General features: G+C 42.3%; 2 protein-coding genes across 6 annotated transcripts in view; both read left to right on the plus strand.

The window, feature by feature from the left end:
• LOC140133531 (ATP-binding cassette sub-family B member 5-like) overlaps positions 1-12,165 on the plus strand; it is a 41,036-nt gene extending 28,871 nt beyond the window's left edge. Inside the window, exons 20-26 of one of the 5 annotated variants that reach the window (XM_072153817.1) lie at positions 4,086-4,186; positions 6,853-6,993; positions 8,004-8,160; positions 9,312-9,509; positions 10,027-10,233; positions 10,384-10,530; positions 11,156-12,164. In XM_072153817.1, coding sequence (XP_072009918.1) covers positions 4,086-4,186; positions 6,853-6,993; positions 8,004-8,160; positions 9,312-9,509; positions 10,027-10,233; positions 10,384-10,530; positions 11,156-11,353 — 1,149 coding nt within the window. In that variant the 3' untranslated portion in view covers positions 11,354-12,164. Of the gene's footprint in view, positions 1-4,085; positions 4,187-6,852; positions 6,994-8,003; positions 8,161-9,311; positions 9,510-9,875; positions 9,939-10,026; positions 10,234-10,383; positions 10,531-11,155 lie in introns of those variants that run through there. The other 4 variants (XM_072153818.1, XM_072153820.1, XM_072153819.1 and 1 more) reach the window with 4 other exon arrangements.
• A 7,092-nt stretch (positions 12,166-19,257) lies between these two features.
• LOC140133532 (ATP-binding cassette sub-family B member 5-like) overlaps positions 19,258-20,305 on the plus strand; it is a 42,977-nt gene continuing 41,929 nt past the window's right edge. Inside the window, exon 1 of the mRNA XM_072153821.1 lies at positions 19,258-19,529. Within this exon, the coding sequence (XP_072009922.1) occupies positions 19,464-19,529 (66 nt within the window). The 5' untranslated portion in view covers positions 19,258-19,463. The remainder of the gene's footprint in view (positions 19,530-20,305) is intronic.

Genomic DNA, 20,305 nt, shown 5'->3' on the forward strand with positions numbered 1-20,305 from the left:
ATCCAATAATTGACCCTGACACTATAGAAGACTGCATGCAGAGGCAGCGGCAGCAGCGGCAGGCTAGAGAGTGTCATGGCGACATACCCCAAATGGACTCAGGCTTCAAACCAATGGGTGGAAGAGAGGAACCAAAGGAGGTGAGCAAGAAGCGCTGAAATGATTTCCTATGTGAACAAAAGGTTGACGGTATATTTAGTCGATAACACAGCATGGTGGCGACATAGTGACCAAGTTCCATAACGTATTTGGTGAAACACCCGAAAAATGAGTCTGACACAGCTCGTTTGATAAAGGGATGACATGTGGAGGCAGCCATGAAGATGACTTCCATGATTAAGAGTGACAGTATGGGACATCCATATTGCGCTGCTATGATTGAAACTTCAGGTCTCCAGCATGGCGGAGACAGATGCGCCGAGTTCCATTATGTATCTGGTGAAACACCTGAAAATTCTGCCTGACACAGCTCGTTTGCTTAGAGGATGATGTGCTCTATATCCTCTCGCGCTCCAGCGTCTGGGGTATAGAGAGTTGAAAGTTGCGCATGGAGACATTGGTGGGCGCTGTGGAGGATCGTGGAGGCGAAATGGACAGGAAACAGCAGGGGCAGTATGCATGGATGCCTCTGAGGCTGCCTAATCTTGGGATGGAGCTGGCGGTCCGCTGCCAGGCGAGCTTTCGCCTGTCCAAGCCCCTGTCTCTCGGCTCTTCCCCACTCAAAATTGGCCTGGGGGCCAGAAACGTTTACTTTGAAAAAAGTAACCATCTGGGTTGACTCCTCAAAGTTACTCAGCACCTGACAGATATCAGACATCCAAGTCCACTCCTCATTGTAGACTTGAGGAAGCTGACTGACCTGACTACCAGTTCTGGTGGAAGTTGACATGTGGCAGTCTACAATCGCTCTGCGCTGTTGGTAAACTCTGGATAACATGGTTAATGTTGAATTCCACCTCGTAAGCACGTTGCACAACAGTCGGTGAGCTTGCAGTTGGAGGCGGCACTGCGCTGCCCTGAGAGTGGCAGCATCTGTGCTGGAATTCCTGAAATGCGCACAGATGCAGCGCACCTTCGTGAGCAAATCAGACAGATTGGGGTATGTCTTGAGGAACTGCTGAACTATGAGATTTAACACATGGGCCAGGCATGGTACATGTGTCAGTCTTCCGAGTTGCAGAGCCGCCACCAGGTTATGGCCGTTGTCACACACAACCATGCCTGGCTTCAGGTTCAGCGGTGCCAGCCACAGATCAGTCTTCGCCATGATGCCCTGTAATAGCTCTTGGGCGGTGTGCCTTTTATCGCCTAGGCTCAGCAGTTTGAGCACCGCCTGCTGTCACTTAGCGACGGCACTGCTGCTGTGCCTAGAGCTACCGACTGATGGCGCCATGCCCACGGATATTATTCGGAGGAGGAGGCATAGTAGGCCTTAGAGACCTGGACCGAGGTGGGCCCCGCAATCCTCGGCGTCGGCAGTATATGACCAGTCCCAGGGTCATACTCGGTCCCAGCCTCCACCAAGTTAACCCAATGTGCCGTCAGCGATATATAGTGACCCTGCCCGGCAGCACTCGTCCACGTGTCCGTGGTCAGGTGGATCTTGTCAGAAACGGCATTGGTCAGGGCTGATGTTGTCTGACACGTGCTGGTGCAGGGCTGAGACGGCACATCGGGAAAAGTAGTGGCGGCTGGGGACCGAATACTGAGGGGCGGCTGCCGCCATGAGGTTGCGAAAGGCCTTGGTCTCTACCAGCCTATAGGGCAGCATCTCCAGGCCAAGCAGTTTGGAGATGTGGACGTTGAGGGTTTGGGCGTGTGGGTGGGTTGCACTGTACTTTCTCTTGCGCTCCAGTGTCTGGGGTATGGAGAGCTGAACGCTGCGCATGGAGACATTGGTGGATGCTGTGATGGATCATGGAGGCGAAGGTGTGGTTTTCGAACGGGAGGTGTTTGGGCCGGGGTCCTGGGCAGGGGGCTGACTAGCAGAGGCAGCAGGTTACACAGGGGAAGGAGCAGTGGTGTGCCCGGCCGGAGGTGAACGGCCTTGGTGCCATTGAGTGGGGTGTTTAGCATTCATATGCCTGCGCATACTGGTGGTAGTTAAGCTAGTAGTGGTGGAACCCCTGCTGATCCTGGTGTGGCACAGGTTGCACACCACAGTCCGTTGGTCATCTGGTGTTTCTTTAAAGAACCTCCAGACTTCCGAAAATCTAGCCCTCGCCACGGGAGCTTCACTACGTGAAACATTTGGCGCTGATGCACCAACTCTGGCCCTGCCTCTCCGTCTGGCCCCACCACTGCCTCTTCCAACCTGTTCTCGTCGAGGACTCGCCTCCGTCTCAGAAGCACTGTGTTCACTCGGCCTATCAACCCAGCTTGGGTCTGCCACCTCATCATCCTCCGATCCCTCAGTCTGCTCCCCCCTCGGACTTCCTGCCCTGACAACAACTTCACCACTGTCTGACAACTGTGTCTCCTCATCGTCCGACACCTCTTTACACACTTCTTCCACTACGTCAACAATGTCATCATCACCCACAGATTGCGACCGGTGTAAAACCTGGGCATCGGAAAAGAGCTCAGCAGCAACCGGACAAGTGGTTTGTGACTCTGGGAAGGGTCCAGAAAACAGTTCCTCAGAGTATGCCGGTTCAAATGCCAAATTTTCCTGGGAGGGGGCAGACTGGGGGGAAGGAGACTGAGGTGGAGGAGCTGGAGGAGTGCTGATTTCGGTGACATGGGTGGACTGCGTGGAAGACTGACTGGTGGACAAATGGCTAGAAGCATTGTCCGCAATCCACGACATCACCTCTTCGCACTGTTCTGGCCTCAACAGTGCTCTACCACGAGTCCCAGTAACTTGAGACATGAACCTAGGGAGTGTAGCTCTGCGGCGTCCCCCTGCTCCCTCATCAGCAGGTGTCTCAGCCGGCCCAGGACCACGGCCTCTGACCCCTGCAGTAGTTGGACGCCCACGCCCTCGTCCTCTACCCCTAGCCCTCGGGTTCAACATTTTCAAAATTAAAGTGTAAATTGTAAATTTTTTTGGTGTTTTTTTTGGTGTTTTTTTTGTGTTTTTGTTTTTTTAACAAAACAATGCTATCCTATTGCTATGGCTAGTTTGTAGCCTACACTGACAGCACACAACTGGATTTTGTGCTGTGCCTGATGACTTTGAGTTATAAAAAAAAAGAAAAGTAAAAAAAAAAGAAAAAGCAGACTGTACCTAATTCAATCAAACCCCTAATAAATTGTCCCACTTAGGTGTTTGAGATGGATATGTGTGTCACTAAGAGCTAAATATAACGTTCGCAAGTCTCCCTGCAAATTCGTCACAATATGGTACTAGCTGCACTACTAGTGCCAGCAAGCCCAGCCACAAGCAAACAAAAAAAATTAAATATATAACGTTATTGTAGCCCTAAGAAGGCCTGTTGGATTCTTGTATGGCTAGTTTCTAACCTACACTGACAGCACACAACAACTGGATTTTAAGTCACTTTAAGTTTTGAAAAAAAAAAAAAAAAAAAAAGTCAGACTGTGCCTAATTCAATCAAACCCCTAATAAATTGTCCCACTTAGGTGTTTGAGATGGATATGTGTGTCACTAAGAGCTAAATATAACGTTCGCAAGTCTCCCAGCAAATTCCTCACAATATGGTACTAGCTGCACTACTAGTGCCAGCAAGCCCAGCCACAAGCAAACAAAAAAAAATAAAATATATAACACTATTGTAGCCCTAAGAAGGCCTGTTGGGTTCTTGTAGAATCACTCCTGCCTAACACTATTCTAATAGAACACCCTAACGCTTTCCCTGACCAGCAGCAGCTCTCTCCCTAGCGGCATCCAGACACAGAATGATCCGAGCAGCGCGGGCAGGGGCTAGTCTATTCCAGGGTCACCTGATCAGGCCAGCCAACCACTGCTATCGACATTTAAGTGTACCACGTGATGCTGGGTGTACTGCAGAGTCTCCTGGCTTGTGATTGGAGATGCCATTTTCTCGAGCTGGTGAAAAATTCGGACGAGTATGTTCGCTCATCTCTAGTTATAACTATCTTTTCTCCTCTTGAACTAATAGATTGCAACCGAAGTTGTGGACAATATTCGAACAGTCGTCTCCTTAACCAGAGAAGAAACTTTCGAGAACAATTATACGCAAAGTCTACAAAAGCCATATAGGTCAGATATTTCAAATAATAACCACATTTATTCCAGCTATAAAAACTAATTTTGAAGGACAAAACACCCCTATGTATCTGAACAGAATTGACATAGGCCCGTTCCACACTTGCGAGTGTGATGCAATGAACTCGCATCACACTCGCAACGCAAGCTGCCGGGAACGCACGGCCCGAACGCTGCACCGCGGGAGCGAACTCAGCATGTCAGTTCAATCCCGCGGTGCAGCGTTCGGGCCGTGCGTTCCCGGCAGCTTGCGTTGCGAGTGTGATGCGAGTTCATCACATCACACTCGCAAGTGTGGAATGGGCCATATCCTCAAATTAAAAATATTCAATTTTGTTTGTTGTTTTGTTGCACTGGATTAAACCTGAATAAACATAAAGACATTTCATCTTGCGTGAGGGCCAGGGCATACAACTAAGCTCTTATTTTCAGATTACAGATTTGATCAGTTTTTTAAAGCCCAAATCGGTAGTGAACATCATCACAAATTATAAATCTTTTTATTACATTTCACAGTTTCCAATTTTCATTTTTGCTTTTAACTATTTATGCAAAGTCCATATCTGAATTGTATAAATAATACCCAGGGGAGTAACTAGGAGCGTCTGGGCCCTATAGCAAACTTCCTAATTGGGCTCCCTTTCCCCCCTACACAGGTTGTACATACATTTTATAAAATAAACCTGTAGTGATCCCTACTACAGAATAGACCACACTATGCTTCCAAATCTGTCCTGTGTGTAGTAAAACTGTTGCCAGTTGTTATATTCCTCCATCTCAAGATGTTAACCTACTGTATTCTACAGAAAGACTGGGAACATTTTGTTGCTGGAAAATCCCTCAAATCTTTACTCCAACTGTATTTCAGACATTTGCAGGAACATGTTAGCATACCTCCAGACCATCCTGGATCCAGTGGGACATCCCGGATTTCAGGATCTATCCCAGTATAGCCCTGGACATCTACTCTATTGGCATCCTCCAATTGCTGTTAGAGATAAATGCATTTCTATGGTGATCAGCTGACAGTTGTCAGCTGTCGGTATCACCGCCGGGTCTCTATCATGTATGTACACTGCAGAACCTGGCAGGCGCAGTGACTTCATAATACTGCGCCTGCCGGATGCTGCTGTAGTACAGACACGGAGGAGGCAGGACAGCAGTGAGGGAATGAGGAAAGGTGAGGTCAGATTATTTATTTTTATTCAACAAAAGAGGGGCCATAAGAGGGGGATCAGAGAGGGGATAATAAGGAAGGGGAGAAGAAATGGGGAGCACAATATAAAAGGGGAGCTGAGAGGGGAGTACAATAAGAAGGGGAGCACAATAAGAAGGGGAGCAGAAATGGGAGTGTAATAAAAAGGGGAGCAGAGATGGGAGCACAATAATTAAGGGTAGCACAAAGGGGGACCAATGAAAGGGGAGCAGAGACTGGTTCATAATAAAAGGGGGAGCAGAGAAAGGAACCACAATCGGAGGAAAGGGGGAATTGGGCATTGTACAAGGTGAGAATATTTGGTGTAAGAGCCATTTTTCTAGGTATTATACTTTGTGGGTATACTAGGGGGCTGGGGTAAGGGGCGGGCAAGGGCGGGGTTTTATTACAACAAATTTGCACGCCACTATTTTTGTCCCTCTTTATTCTACCCAGAGGTTGGCAGGTATGTGTCAGGTATATATGTATCTTAGAGCTCATTCACACAGTTGGCTGGTCTGTGAATGTGGAATGTGAAGAGACTGGATTTCACAGACCACAGTACCGTAGAAAATTGGACTTATAGTAATATGTGATCCCAATAGTCCTCGTAGAACAGTAGCTCCAAACTATGATCAATAGGGGAAGCAGGCAAGACTTTGTGCATCATTTATCACAACTTCTGTTACTGTACATTCCAGAATTCACTGATCGACCATGTCCTTATGAATGGGCCCTTTTACTTTGGGACCTTATGGATATCAGATACCACTGTATGCCATTATACAGAGGCAACTGTCTATTACAAACATTCTAGAGTGTACACATTGTCCATTAGTGAAACAAAAAAATATATATATTTGTATGCACATTTGTGCAAATGCCCCAGTACATTGTAGATCACTATACTCCTATACACTTCGTTATACATCCATAAACACACATAAAGTACATTATACACTCATACATGCATAGAGAACGTTATACAACCATATACACACACTCAAGACAAATCCATCTGCCTGGCACACCCCCCTGTTCCTATGTCCCAGCGCTGTAGCAGGCACTGTGACAGGAGATGGGTGGGCGTTCCAGGCCACCAGAAGTTGTTGGAGAGGAGTTGCTGTAAAACAAACAGGGGCATGGCAGCGCTGGCCCCCGGGAGCCAGAAGAGAGATAAGTATAGGTTTATTTTTTTCACAACCCACCAGTAAAGTTTTTATATAAATAAAGGCACCGCCTTAATTTTAGCAAGTCCTTTCACTAAAACTACCATTATGTTTATTGTGCTGTGATGTAAAAGAGATAATTATACTATGCCAAAAAAATAGCCTCTGTTGAAATCAATTAAAACTGTTCCATCAAATATCCGAATTATTTAGAACAGTCCCACAACTTATCATCCCTCCATCCATCCTGCACCATCTCTGTATAACAACTCTTTTCTTTTTATCTCATTGTCTAGGAATTCACAACGAAAGGCCCAAATATATGGTATTTGCTTTGCGTTCAGTCAGTCTTTCATATTTTTTACCTATGCAGCTAGTTACCGCTTTGGAGCTTATCTTATCAAAGTGGGAAGGATGAATGTAGAGGAGTTGATGCTGTAAGTATTAGCATGTAAGGCAATACATACATAGGAGCTTTTTTTCCTAAAGTGTATAAAAGTTAAGTACAATATTACACAGTGTTACATTGTGCCAGATCTATAGTAGTGTCTAATACTGAATGATAAATCTGCCTAGAATAAGACTTGTGTTCATATACATGATTATTGCACCACATAGATCCCATGCCCCTTTCAAATAGCCACAACCCTTCTGTTGTACAAAATGCCAAAGTGTCTTAAAACTATCTAAAATCCTTAAAGAGAACCTGTGATCAGCAATTGGCCTAATAAACCACTGCCAGACTAATGTCAAGCTGCGTAACACCTAGTCATTGTTTCTTTCATGGTCCTATGTGGTGGCATCTTCTAGAAAAACAACTTTGAAGTGAGATGGAAATTGGTTGTATAAAGTCAAGGAGGTGGAGAGTTTAGCACTGAAGTCTGGATGGGGTGCTCTGAATGCCTCCTCCTCTGTGATTGACATCATGCATTGGACTTCAGGAGATCTGGTTAGTGATGTCTCTGGATGCAGGTCCATCAATTACAGTGAATGGGCTTTATGAGGAAGAGAGAGCTTGACTTCAGTGTTAAAATCTCAGCCTCCTTGACTTTATACAACCAATTTATATCTCACTTCAAAATAGACCATCCTACCGTTACTAACTGGTATCAGAACCAATAACCATAGTCCAGTCAGCATAGAACGCGCCTCTCTACTATCCCTGGACTGCTGCAAAAAAAACATAAAGCATAAAACCTTCATATTTCTATATGAAGTCAGAAGACCACGACAGCTTACAGTAAAGCCAGCCATATACAGTTTTTAAAATGTGCCTATCTTTTAAAAAACTCATAAAACCAAAAATAATGTAAAAAGTTACATTAAGCTTCAATAGCAGGAATGCTTTATTGAAATGAGACAAGGCTCTACACAATACAGTATTGGTAGCATGGCAAATACTATTCTTACAAAGCAGACAAACTAGAGCATGCTTTTTCCTCAACAGTGTATTTGTCATCTTAACTTATGGAGCCATCTCAGTCGGCCAGACGTTATCCTTTGCCCCTGACTATGCTAAAGCCAAATCTGCAGCGGCCCATCTTTTTGCCTTGTTTAATAGAGAACCACATATTGACAGCTACAGTGTACAAGGACGAAAACCAGTAAGTATTTCATCTTGGGTTTTCTCTTTAGAATATTACATTTCATTTGATAGATCTAGGACATTTCCTCTATGGTTTAGCACACATTGAGAGTGTTATGGGTGTCTGCCTGGCAGGGTCAGACTGGCCCAACATGTGTGCCGATGAAAACACCGGTGGGCCCCAACTCCTATTAGCTCCGCCCCTTCGTGTGCTAATCCCCCCCCCCCCTGCCATCGCTTGCTCAACCCCTCACTTGCCGTGACGGAACTCCAACTCTATCCGGAGAGGTCACAGATAGAGTTGAATAACAGGATGGTGTAGAGAATCAGTCCGACCCTGCTTTCTGTTCCTAAATGTCTCAATAATCGATGATAGTGGCATGTAAAAACCGTCAACAGGAGCAGAAAAATTCTTTGAGATAAAAAACGAATAAATCAATGCGGAAATAAGCCTGTATTTCTGGACATGTACATAAGCTTGCAAGGCCAATGGGGTAGGCCTTGATTTAATAAATATGCCTACATACAGACAAATGTTGAAAATAGCATCCACTGCTTAAGAGGGGGTTTTGGAAACTGGCCAAAACTGGACTGACACCCATTGTATGTACAAATAAATACATATGGGAGGGTCTACGTGATTCTCACTCCAGGTTGACCTGACAGTGATTGTGTGTTGTTGCCTTTGGTTTATGGTTCTGGTGTGGACCCATGACCAAGAAAGTGCACATTTCATTTATATGTATTTCTGGAGTGAGAGATGATCCCTGTGTGCAGAGCCAGGCAATAGGGCCTGTAGCCAGTAGTGGTGGAAAAACAGAGCCTGATAAATAGTGCAGCTAGTTTTGGGGCAAACGAGGCCCAAGCAGGTTCATTGCTGGCTAGAGAGCTGTAGGTAAGGGCAGCAATCGCTGGATGTATTGTAAAGAGTGGTTTTAGGGGACCAAAAGCAGTTATCAGTGAGCACCTGACCGGCCAGATCATTGCAATAATGGCATTTAAAAATGACAATGTGTTATGTGTTTCCTGCACTTGCCGTGTCAGTGTGCTACCAAAGAGGCACCCAGGGGACCGTAGACCCACAGCTATTATTGCATTATGCATTTTGTATCACAGTACTTGATGATTGTAGAATTTTAAGGTATTTATTTTTTTCTTTTTCAACTTTAGGAGAACTTTGAAGGAAATTTAGAGCTGCGTCAGATATGGTTCAACTATCCATCTCGTCCAGATGTGTCCGTGCTGCAAAATCTATCCATTACTATAAGTAGTGGGCAAACAGTAGCATTTGTGGGCAGCAGTGGATGTGGGAAAAGCACTTCTGTCCAACTCCTGCAGAGGTTCTATGACCCTTATCAAGGAGCTGTGGTAAGATCAGATTGCAGATGAGTTATAAAAGTTTGAATATGTTAATATTTTGAGATTTCTTAGATAAAATCAACCACTTGAAAAACACAAAAATCCTGGAAATACTCAATTCTGCTCCTCTTCATCTTGATCCTGCGACTGTCCGTCGCTAGCCTTGACATGCCGTGAACACCTAGAAAAGAAAGTTATAATTAGCAGCATGCTAATTATGAACGCCCCCGCACCTCCCTCTCGCGTAACATCACCTCCCTCTCCCATGCTCCCAGCATGAGAGAGGGAGGTGAGGGGCGTACATAATTAGCAGCACTGAGTTCCGGACATCTTGTCCCTGCACTCCATGGTGCTAATTGTAAATTTCTTTTCTAGGAGATCCCGGCGTTTCAAGACTAGCTATGGACAGCGCCAGGATCAAGATGAAGAGGAGCAGAGGTGAGTATTTTTATTTTCTTAGTGTTTTTCGAGTGGTAGCTCTACAAGACTTTTATCTGAAGTTTATATGTCTCTTGTGGATTTGCAGTTATTTGATGACACTGACATAAAAAACTTGAATGTTCAATGGCTTCGATCACAAATTGGAATTGTGTCTCAAGAACCAGTGCTATTTGACTGCAGCATTGCTGAGAACATCGCCTATGGGGACAACTCCCGCAAAGTATCCATGGAGGAGATACAACGCGCTGCCAAAGCTGCAAATATCCATTCATTCATAGAAGAGCTGCCAGAGGTAAAAAAGTATCATTTATCAGTAAAGCAAAAGACATTTCAGCTATATATTTTTGGTCAGGGCCCGACCTGAGTGCAATGTCTGCTATCTCTAATACATCACATCTATCACATGTTTTCTAGTAATACAGTATGTATTTACTACCTATAGAAATATAACACATCTGTTGGAGGGAAGGGCACTCAGCTGTCCGGGGGTCAGAAGCAGCGAATCGCTATTGCCCGAGCACTGATCCGTTCTCCAAAGGTTCTCCTGCTTGATGAAGCCACCTCAGCCCTGGACAATGAGAGTGAAAAGGTGACATTTACATATATTCCAATGCATTTTTTTCTGATATTTTTTTCAATTTGATGCTGCATGTTCTTAATAGTTTATGCAATGCTTCCAAAGAAGACTGAAAAGTGGAAGCCTGAGGTGGTGGAGCCCCATAAGCAACAAGGTCCTTCTTTCTTGCCTATGGTCCAGCCCTGGCTGTACTGCATTATGATTCAGGTTTTTACTTGTAAATCTGATAATGTTGATAACGTCTACCAATAGAGTAGGCTGCCACATTCAGTGAGGGGTATGTATCATGCCTTATACCTTACCTGGCAGGCCGGGACAATGCAGATTATAGTGGAAATCTACACCGGGCAAGACCTGGCATTGATTCGGGCATGAAATTCCTTTACTTCCTTACTTATTCAGGCATGTCATGCATCGGAGAAGGGGGGAGGATTATGTAAAATGTGCCAGCCTTAATACATTCCCTCCAGTATGTCTAAGATAAGCATTGAGAATACTTCCTATGGGTTATCTTAAGTGAAACAGACAACATATTATCATGTATGGGTACTTGTTTTATAGATATTACCCCCTACATTTTTACATTCTTCTTGCAGTCATATTTTTCACTAAAACACAAATTTGATGTTATATTCAGGTTGTACAACAGGCACTTGATGAAGCGAGGAAAGGAAGGACTTGCATCATGATCGCACACAGACTATCTACAGTCCAGAATGCGGATCTTATAGTGGTCATGAAGAACGGAAGAGTTATAGAGATGGGCTCTCACTCACAGCTTCTCAATAACCGAGGGGCATATTTCCATCTAGTAAATGCACAAACTATAACTTAATATAAATGCTTTAAAAAGCTCAAAGACTCTGAAGGAACGAAACCTAATAGCACCGGTGCTACTAGTGGAGCAGAAATAAGCATTCCAGAAAACTTGTATTTTTCAGCTTTATCCCTTTTCTCTATAGAAAATAAGTGGACTGCAGGTAGACTTACACTGGCAATGTGGCACACTTGTAGGTAGTGAAGTTATAAAAATACTAGTCAGCAAGGGATATTTATTATTCAGGGTTATTCTTAATCAAACGCACAGAAAGCAGAAAGTATCGTTACATGTTATGTTTATACAGATGTACATTATACAGATGCATCTCAATAAATTAGACCATCACCAAAAAGTAATTTTTTTCAGTAATTCAAATCAAAAAGTGAAACAACTTTAAACAGAGTGAAAAAAGTGTAAATTAGACCAATCAAGACCAACTGTAGAAAAAAAATACTCTAAATACATGAATGACTGCATCAATGCATGGAAGGGATCAGCTTATGGCTCTGCAGAGTTGTTATGGAGGCCCAGGTTGTGTGATAGCAGCTCATCTACATTGTTGGGTCTGTTGTCTCATCCTCCTCTTGACAATATCCCTTAGATTTTCTATGGGGTTAAGGTCAGGCATGTTTATCAAGTTTTCATTAGTTGTAAGCCATAATCATCATCAATAATATAAAAAAAACCACTTGAAATATTTGCTGTGTTTGTAATTACTCTGTATAATATGAGTTTCACTTTTTGAATTGTATTGCTAAAAAAATTTACTTTTTGCTGATATTCTGATTAATTGAGATGCGTCTGTAGTAGATTATTTTAAATTATTCCAGTTCTTTCTTTAAAATATTGAAATAAATATTTTAGAAATAAAAATGAGCAAAAATGCACTTGTATGTGAAGGTTATTATATTTTTAAATATGCAAACAATACTTTATTAGTCATTAACTTTTTAACAAGCTTTGCAAAGTGAATCCAAGAAACTTTGTAATATATCAGAAAAAGTGCTTATTCCGCCACTCACTTTGGCTTCCTAATCTGCTTTTAACTCTTAAATGTATGCTAAATGATGTGTTGCTTAGAAAGATGGATTGAAGATCACTCTAAGGGGGGTAGCAGTGAATCCATAGGAGCAAAGTCTCCTTCCAGCAACTTTGAGAAAACAGAAAACTCACCCACAGACACCGCAGAGCTAAGATCTGCCGGAAAATGTAAGCCACATAATGACCAGAAACTGTGTTACTCCACATGTACACACAGTGGACTACTGGCTGCTCTAAAGTTTGGTAGAAATCTGGTAACACTTTAAAGTGTATTCTATTTTAATGATTCTATCCTGGTATACCTCAAGATGGGGTTATGATGGATCTGTCCTGTGAAACTTATCTAATCCATTTTAATACGGAGAAAAGTACCAGACAAGGATCAGCTTGAAAAGAAAGTTATAATTAGCAGCACAGAGTGCAGGGACAAGATATCCGACGCTTCAGGCTTCTAATTATTCAAGCCCCCACACCTACCTCTCCTATACAGGGAGTATGGGAAAGTGATATGTCATCACGCAAGAGGCGTGAATTAACCCCTCTCGCATGACGTCACCTTCCTCTCCCAATATGGTAGAAGGTGGTGCGGGGGTGTGCATAATTAGCAGCCCTGAGTGCCCGACATCTAATTATAACTTTCTTTTCCTAGACTGGCGATGGCCAATTCTAGGATCCAGATGGAGAGGAGAGGGGGTGAGTATTTAAAGTTTTTTGTTTTTGTCTGGTTGATTATTCAAGATTATTATTAACGAGATTTAATATATTATAGTATCAGCAGGGGCAAAAAAGTATGTTGACTTAGCATCCAAATGGATCTGAAAAGTGGCAGATTTGTACAGAATCTAGAAACCATTAATAGTATGTAGACTTTGTTGAGTTACGGAATGATCTTGTACTTCTTTCCATATACTATATGGTTATCATCAGGGAATTAATTTGAAACACAAGATGATCATTGACTCAAATACCATAAGGTAAGGGGAGTTTAATGGTGAAAGGGCAGCATATGAAATAATTAATGGTGGGGGGCAGCATAGGAAATAATAAATGGTGGTGGGCAGCATAGGAAATAATTAATGGTGGGGTGCAGCATAGGAAATAATAAATGGTGGTGGGCAGCATAGGAAATAATTAATGGTGGAGGAGCAGCATAGGAAATAATTAATGGAGGGGGGCAGCATAGAAAATAATTAATGGAGGGGCATCATAGGAAATAATGGTGGAGGGGCAGCATAGGAAATAATTAATGGTGGGGGGCAGCATAGGAAATAATTAATGGTGGAGGGGCAGCATAGGAAATAATTAATGGTGGAGGCACAGCATAGGAAATAATTAATGGTGGGGGCATAGGAAATAATTATTTATGAGGGGCAGTCTAGTAACAATGGGGGGCAGCATATTCAATAATTAATGGAGAGGGATCCCATTATATTTAATAATTAACAATAGTCTGAGAGGGAAAGTGAACGGAACCCTATGTAAAAAGTTTGGGGACCCCTGTTGTAAGGGATGAGTATGTATGTCATATGTTGAATGGAAATGCATATTAGACAAACACCTAGACACACTAGGCACATGTGTTGATGCTAACACATATGTGATACATATACAGTCATTTACTAAACTATAATTATGATGATGGGTCTTTTTATACACAGGTAGGAGGATGTGCTATAGTCAGATTTGGGCCAAGAACATTTGACCTACTTTCCACTAATCACTAAGCATGGAAGAGCAGCGTTAGTCATCTAATGGTTTCTTTTGGCCAGCAATGTAATACAATGGGTTGAGATGGTTAAGTAGGTCACCAGCTTTATAATATGCTACAGGTAATAACATATTACAATGAGTTACGTAAAATAGATTTCTTGCGTAACAGCATAATCTGGTAATGAAGATGAAGTCTGTAATATATACATATTCTTTGAGCTGTCGCCGCAGACAGAGTTTGATGAGTTTCAGCAAGTTTGGTTAAACTTGTCCTGACATAACCTGGGCAATACCCAGTAAGCAAATATGTATCATTCACTTTTCTTAATCTGAAAATACAAACAGGAAATTGGGCAAGAACGTCAATGGCTACATCACTGATTCCATGACTCATCTACGTGTTATGTTTGATGAAGATGTTGGTTGGTTAGTTGTTTTATTGGATCATTAAATCCTGTACAATCGAAATCGTGGCATGTTCCATGATAGATCTGGAAATACTTTGAAATAGTTTGACTTCTACGCACTGGGTAAAACAATTTATTGGTCTATTTTAGAGACGCACAACCTTTTCTAATTTGAGGTCCACACTGTCAGATCGCAAGGACTTCATTAAAATCCACACATAAAGAACTTTATTATCCTTTAGTACAGGTAACCATAGTGAAGGGTTTAAGATGGGCGCACACCAAATGTAGACTATTATACGGGTAGCAAATGGCCACATTCACTAAAATGGGGAATAGGGTCATCCATTAACATGGTCGTATTATCCCCTGTACTGCACCGTAGCATGAGAGAGACTGAAAAAAATTTAGAGCATGTCCTATTTTCTCCAGTATTTCCATTCTGTAAGTCTAATATGTGTTGTATACTGTATACGGTTGTTCACTATATGCTGCAGAACCAGTGGGAGGCTCATTCTGTCAGCCAGCCAATAGTCAGTCATCCATCAGCCAGCCATCATTTGCCAGTCTACCATATTTGATATGGATACGGTGTGGGTATAGTGACATACGGATGATAAATGTCACACATATACAGATTCATATAGCATAGAAATACAGGACTGGAGAAATCATATGTTCCTGTGAAATGGGCCTAAGGATTTTAACAGGTAGGGACAGAGAAGGCCATATTTAGCAGAAATGTGCATTAGTGTCTGGTCCTCGGACATCTCCAACAAACAATTAATTCCACTTGAGAAAATGTGTTGTGGAAAATCCTGTAAAAGAAAAATAAAGAATTCCATTTTATCTAATTACTCCTTTTTAGGCTTACTTCTAGTGGACAGATTCCTGTCCCTGGTCATGTGATGTCAAACAGGTGCAAGGGTCCTTATTACACACAGCTCTGATTACTGATGAGCCATGAAGGGCCGCCACTAGGAAGTTTGGGCCACAGACTGGCAAATTTTGTGGGCCCCCACTCCTCAAAGAATAGTAATCCAGCCCTGTGTGCACAGTGAGGTCCGTGCACCCTGGAAGGGAGGAAGGTTTTCTGTGATTTGGGGCCCGTTCTCCTCCTTGGGGCCCCCTGAACACAGTCACACTAAATCCCCTCTGATGGCGGCTCTGGAGCCATGCATAGAAGCATGGAAACATAAAAGCTTCCTATAGAATGACAGAAATCTGAGATCTAGAAAGTCATAAGGAATTGTTAGAGAAAGTATATTGGAAAATTGTATAATTTTTCATCATACAAACAATAACATTTATTTGCTGAAATGAAAATACACCATGTAAATACACCGATGGCTGTTCTGTCTCATAAGTATTACAAAATGCTGCAAAATGGGTAAGAGCCCCATCACAGGCATTGGGCCAAGGTTCAAGTTATGGTACCTCATTTTCATTTAATAGTCATGGTTCAGTATCCAATGTTGTTTGGCAATGACAGCGATGGACAATAAGTGAGAGCTTCTTGCTGCCTTCACCTTGGATCCTTGCTTGTGCTTCCTAAATGGAGGACTACTCCCTCCCTCCATTCCTTCCTTTGCCTATTCCCCTTCTCTGCCCACCCTCACCCTTTCCCCTCCTGTCTAGAGGCCTTCATACCACCTATAGTTCTCACTCCTTTACATTATTAAATTGTTTAAGGTTTTAAACTACCGTATATACTCGTGTATAAGCCGAGTTTTTCAGCACAAAAAATGTGCTGAAAAACCTCATCTTGGCTTATACACGAGTTAATAAAAAAAAAAATTAATACTCACCCTCCGGCTCCCGGTCCTCGGCGGCGGCTCCTGGTCCTCGGCGGCAGCTCCCGATCCTCGGCGGCGGCTTCTCTCTTCTATCCTCACGTACCTGCAGTCACGTCTATGCGACTTGCCGGCAGGCGCACAATATGACGTGGCGGTGTGGCTACATGGGGGCAGGCTGTATACTTCATGGGGGGAGGCTGATTGTATACTACTTGGGACAGGCTGTATACTACAGGGTCTGGCTGGTTGTATACTACAGGGGGCTAGCTGGCTGTATACTACACCCTCGGCTTATACTCGAGTCAATAGGTTTTCCCATTTTTTTGTGGTAAAATTAGGGGTCTCGGCTTATACTCGGGTCGGCTTATACTCGAGTATATACGGTACTCTTTTTGCTTCTTAGTCTACCATAAAATATTTGTCTCTTTTTATGTTGAGGGGTTCAGTCATAGTCTTATTTATTACAAACAGTATCAGTTATAGGTGGAGGGAAAAAAGTAATCAGAACAGAAAAGTGTTGTTGAATTGATAACTGATGCCAGAAAACTGATGTAAAACTGATACCAGAAAACTGATCCTGAAATCTTAACCATTGATTACTCTATCTGGTACATGAAAGACCACAAGATGAAAGCTGTAGGGTAATAAGATGACCTTAATTTTTTTTAACCTTACATATTATATTATGTGTTCCCAGTTCAAACTGGTTTCAGAATCTGATGTCATCATATGTAACACTCACTGTAATATAACAGGTTCAGGCATAACAGGATATGGCATTATGTCAAAATCTCCCACAATAGAGTTACTGTGCTCATCATTACATCGGATATTCAGCGTGGTGGTAAATTGTGATAGTATAAAATATAATGGCACCATTAATCAGCTCAGAATGGGCCAAGAGTATATCCCGTAGAATACAAATACTAGAGGATCCTGTGTGACAACCTTTTTTTCCAAAAAAAAATGAGAAGTCGTCTGTGATGATCCATTCCAGTCGCTAGCAGCCTGTACAATTTGGTCACAATGTTATTAGGACAGAGTACAGGGCAGGCCCCAAGCAATGCTTTTGGGAAGTGTGAGAGAATGGGGATGTTTTGTAGTACAATTACATGTGTCTTCTGTTTTTTAATAATTCTTTATTTAAAGAATTTGGGGGGGGGGGGGGACCGGAGAAACCGATCTTCACCCCAATGTTGCCTGCAAGAACTGGCGGTAAGATGGCGCCTATGACATCATCTTAAAGGCACAGTGTCAGCCTATGCATGTACATAGGCTGACACCTCTAATACCCTGCAATACATCAGTATTGCAGAGTATTATCATGGTGGAAAAAGTGAAAAAGTAAAAAAAAAAAGTTATTCAATAAAAAATAAAGAAAGAAATCAATAAAAATGCCCAAAAGCCCAAAAACATATAAAGAGACATATAACTAAAAATATAACTAAAAAAAAAGTCTAAATCATAATATAAACCCCACATATAGTATCACCGCATCTGTAACAACCTGTAGAATAAAAGTAAATGATTATTGAACCTGCATGATAAACGCCATAAAAATAAGCTGTTATAAACCCTCCAAAAATTATGATTTCTACCCATTCAATCCCACAAAAAATGCTATAAAAAGTGATCAAAACATATGTACTCCGGAATGATGTCTCGCTAAAAACAAGCCATCAACCAGCTCCGTAGCCAAAAAAGTAACAATGTTATGCCACTTGGAAGACGTCAATACAAATATGATAGATTTTTCCCCACATTAGGGTTTTATTTGGCAAATTTAGTAAAACGTAAGAAAAAATATTCATGTATGCCATACCCATAATTGTATTGACCCGTAAAATAAAGATAACATGATTATTAGGCTAAACGGTGAACACAAAAAAAAAAAAAGTAAAAAATCCAGTACAGAATTGATGCTTTTCTACTCCTGCCCTCAAAAAAAAAGTTCCTAAATTTTCAAAAATAGGCAATACCAACCCTAAAATTGGAAAAAGCATTTCATCCCACAAAAAAAAATGCCACCACATGGCCCCAATAACGAAGAAGCGAAAATTGTAAAGCCTTTAAAAGGGGCAAATGAGGAAACTAAAATCCTGGCAGCTGCCGGGCACTCCTTGCCATCTGCGCCCTGCTGTGCGCCATAAAACTTGTAACAACCACATGTGGGGGCTCTCTGTACTCAGGAGAAATTATAGAACAAATTATATGGTGGGTTTTCTCTTTTTATCTTTTGGAAATGTGTAAATTTTAGGGCTAAATGAACGTATAACGGGCACAATTTGACCATTCTAAATTTCACCTCCCTTTTGATTCAATTACTATGAAGATCTCAAGGGGTTAACATTTCTGATAAATCTCCCCCTATCTCTATCCTTATCCATCTTACCTTACCTTATCAAAGCTCAGAGCTCATATTAGTGACCTGTGGCAGAGCAGCAGCCAATCACGGCTCAGCTTCCAACTGCCACAGCAGCAGCAGTAGCAGACAATGCCTCCTGTATATGGGGGTTAATAAGTGGATTTTGTAAAGCTTAGGGTGAAATATTTGGCTCAAAACATGGTCTATGATGTTCACTGAGTCACAGGCAACAACTGTAAAAAATATGAGGATTGTAAATGCGACGCTACAAATTCCTTCAGCGGACATATATACACACACACATATACACTCATCTTTATATATTATTATCATTATATTATCTCTAAATGAAAAATGACTAAAAATGAAAAAAACATATCAGCTAAAAGTATAGTTAAAATATAAAAAAGGGGAATCAAATCACCCAAATACAACATTTCAATCTAATTCTTTGTAAACAATATTTACGGTAAACTATCTGATTCTATGAATGTGGTCTTACTTATACAGTGATTGTTCTATTATATCCAGTAAAATCATGTGATTTTGGTTGAGTCTTTACTTCCGTGTCTGCCTGTAAATGTGCTGTAATATGATATACAGTATGCGTTGCTGAGCAGCCGTGCAGGATTTACATCATTCTGGGCACTGGATATCCTGGATGTAGGAGATGAATCAGCACCATGTGCTATGGGCAGAGTTTTGTTAGATGAAATTGGACTCCAGGGCACAGCTCCTCCTTTCTTCCCTGCTCTGACTGCTCTCAAATACAGCCAGCAAAGTACAGACATCATCCAGACATCACGATGGCTGCTAACAAGAGGAAAGCGAGTATGAGGAAGAGGAGAAGAGGAAGAACCTTTCATTCAGGGGTAAGAGGATGACAGCGCCGGAGCTAAACTATGACTTATGTCCAGCAAACGCAATATCGAAAAAGGTGCTAAATGTCAAACATCATGGAGAAACCTGATGAAATCATTTGGGAATTTCCCGTACAATATCCTAGTGACATAAGATTCATCATGACTGCTAACAAAAAAAGGAAAGTAGTAAACACCATTTACTCAGAGGGAAGAGGATGGCAGCCGAGGAGTTTTTTTATGAAGGAAAACAATTTAAGTTCCTCTGAGATCCAGTTTATAGAACTCTTTTATTCTTGTCAAGCAACTTTGAGATTTGTGGCAAACATTGCTTGATTTGTATGTAAATCACAGTGCTAGTAGCAGCGATATAGGGATCAACAGCAGCAGGTGTGAAAAAAATAAAGAAGCAGGTGGTAGTGTGAGGTATTGTGAGGCAGTGTGAAGTAATGTGACGTAGTGTGAGGCAGTGTGAGGTAATGTGACATAGTGTGAGGCAGTGTGATGTAGTGTGAGGCAGTGTGAGGTAGTGTGATGGAGTGTGAGGCAGTGTGAGGTAGTTAGAAGTAGTGTGAGGCATTGTGAGGTAGTGTGAGGTAGTGCGAGGTAGTGTGATGTAGTGTGAGGCAGTGTGAGGCAGTGTGAGGCAGTGTGAGGTAATGTGACGTAGTGTGAGGCAGTGTACGGAAGTGTGAGGCAGTGTAAAGCAGTGTGAGGCAGTGTGAGGTAATGTGACGCAGTGTGAGGCAGTGTGAGGTAATGTGACGCAGTGTGAGGCAGTGTGATGG

The sequence above is a fragment of the Engystomops pustulosus genome, chromosome 5 (genome assembly GCF_040894005.1).
Source record: "Engystomops pustulosus chromosome 5, aEngPut4.maternal, whole genome shotgun sequence".
NCBI lineage: Eukaryota > Metazoa > Chordata > Amphibia > Anura > Leptodactylidae > Engystomops > Engystomops pustulosus.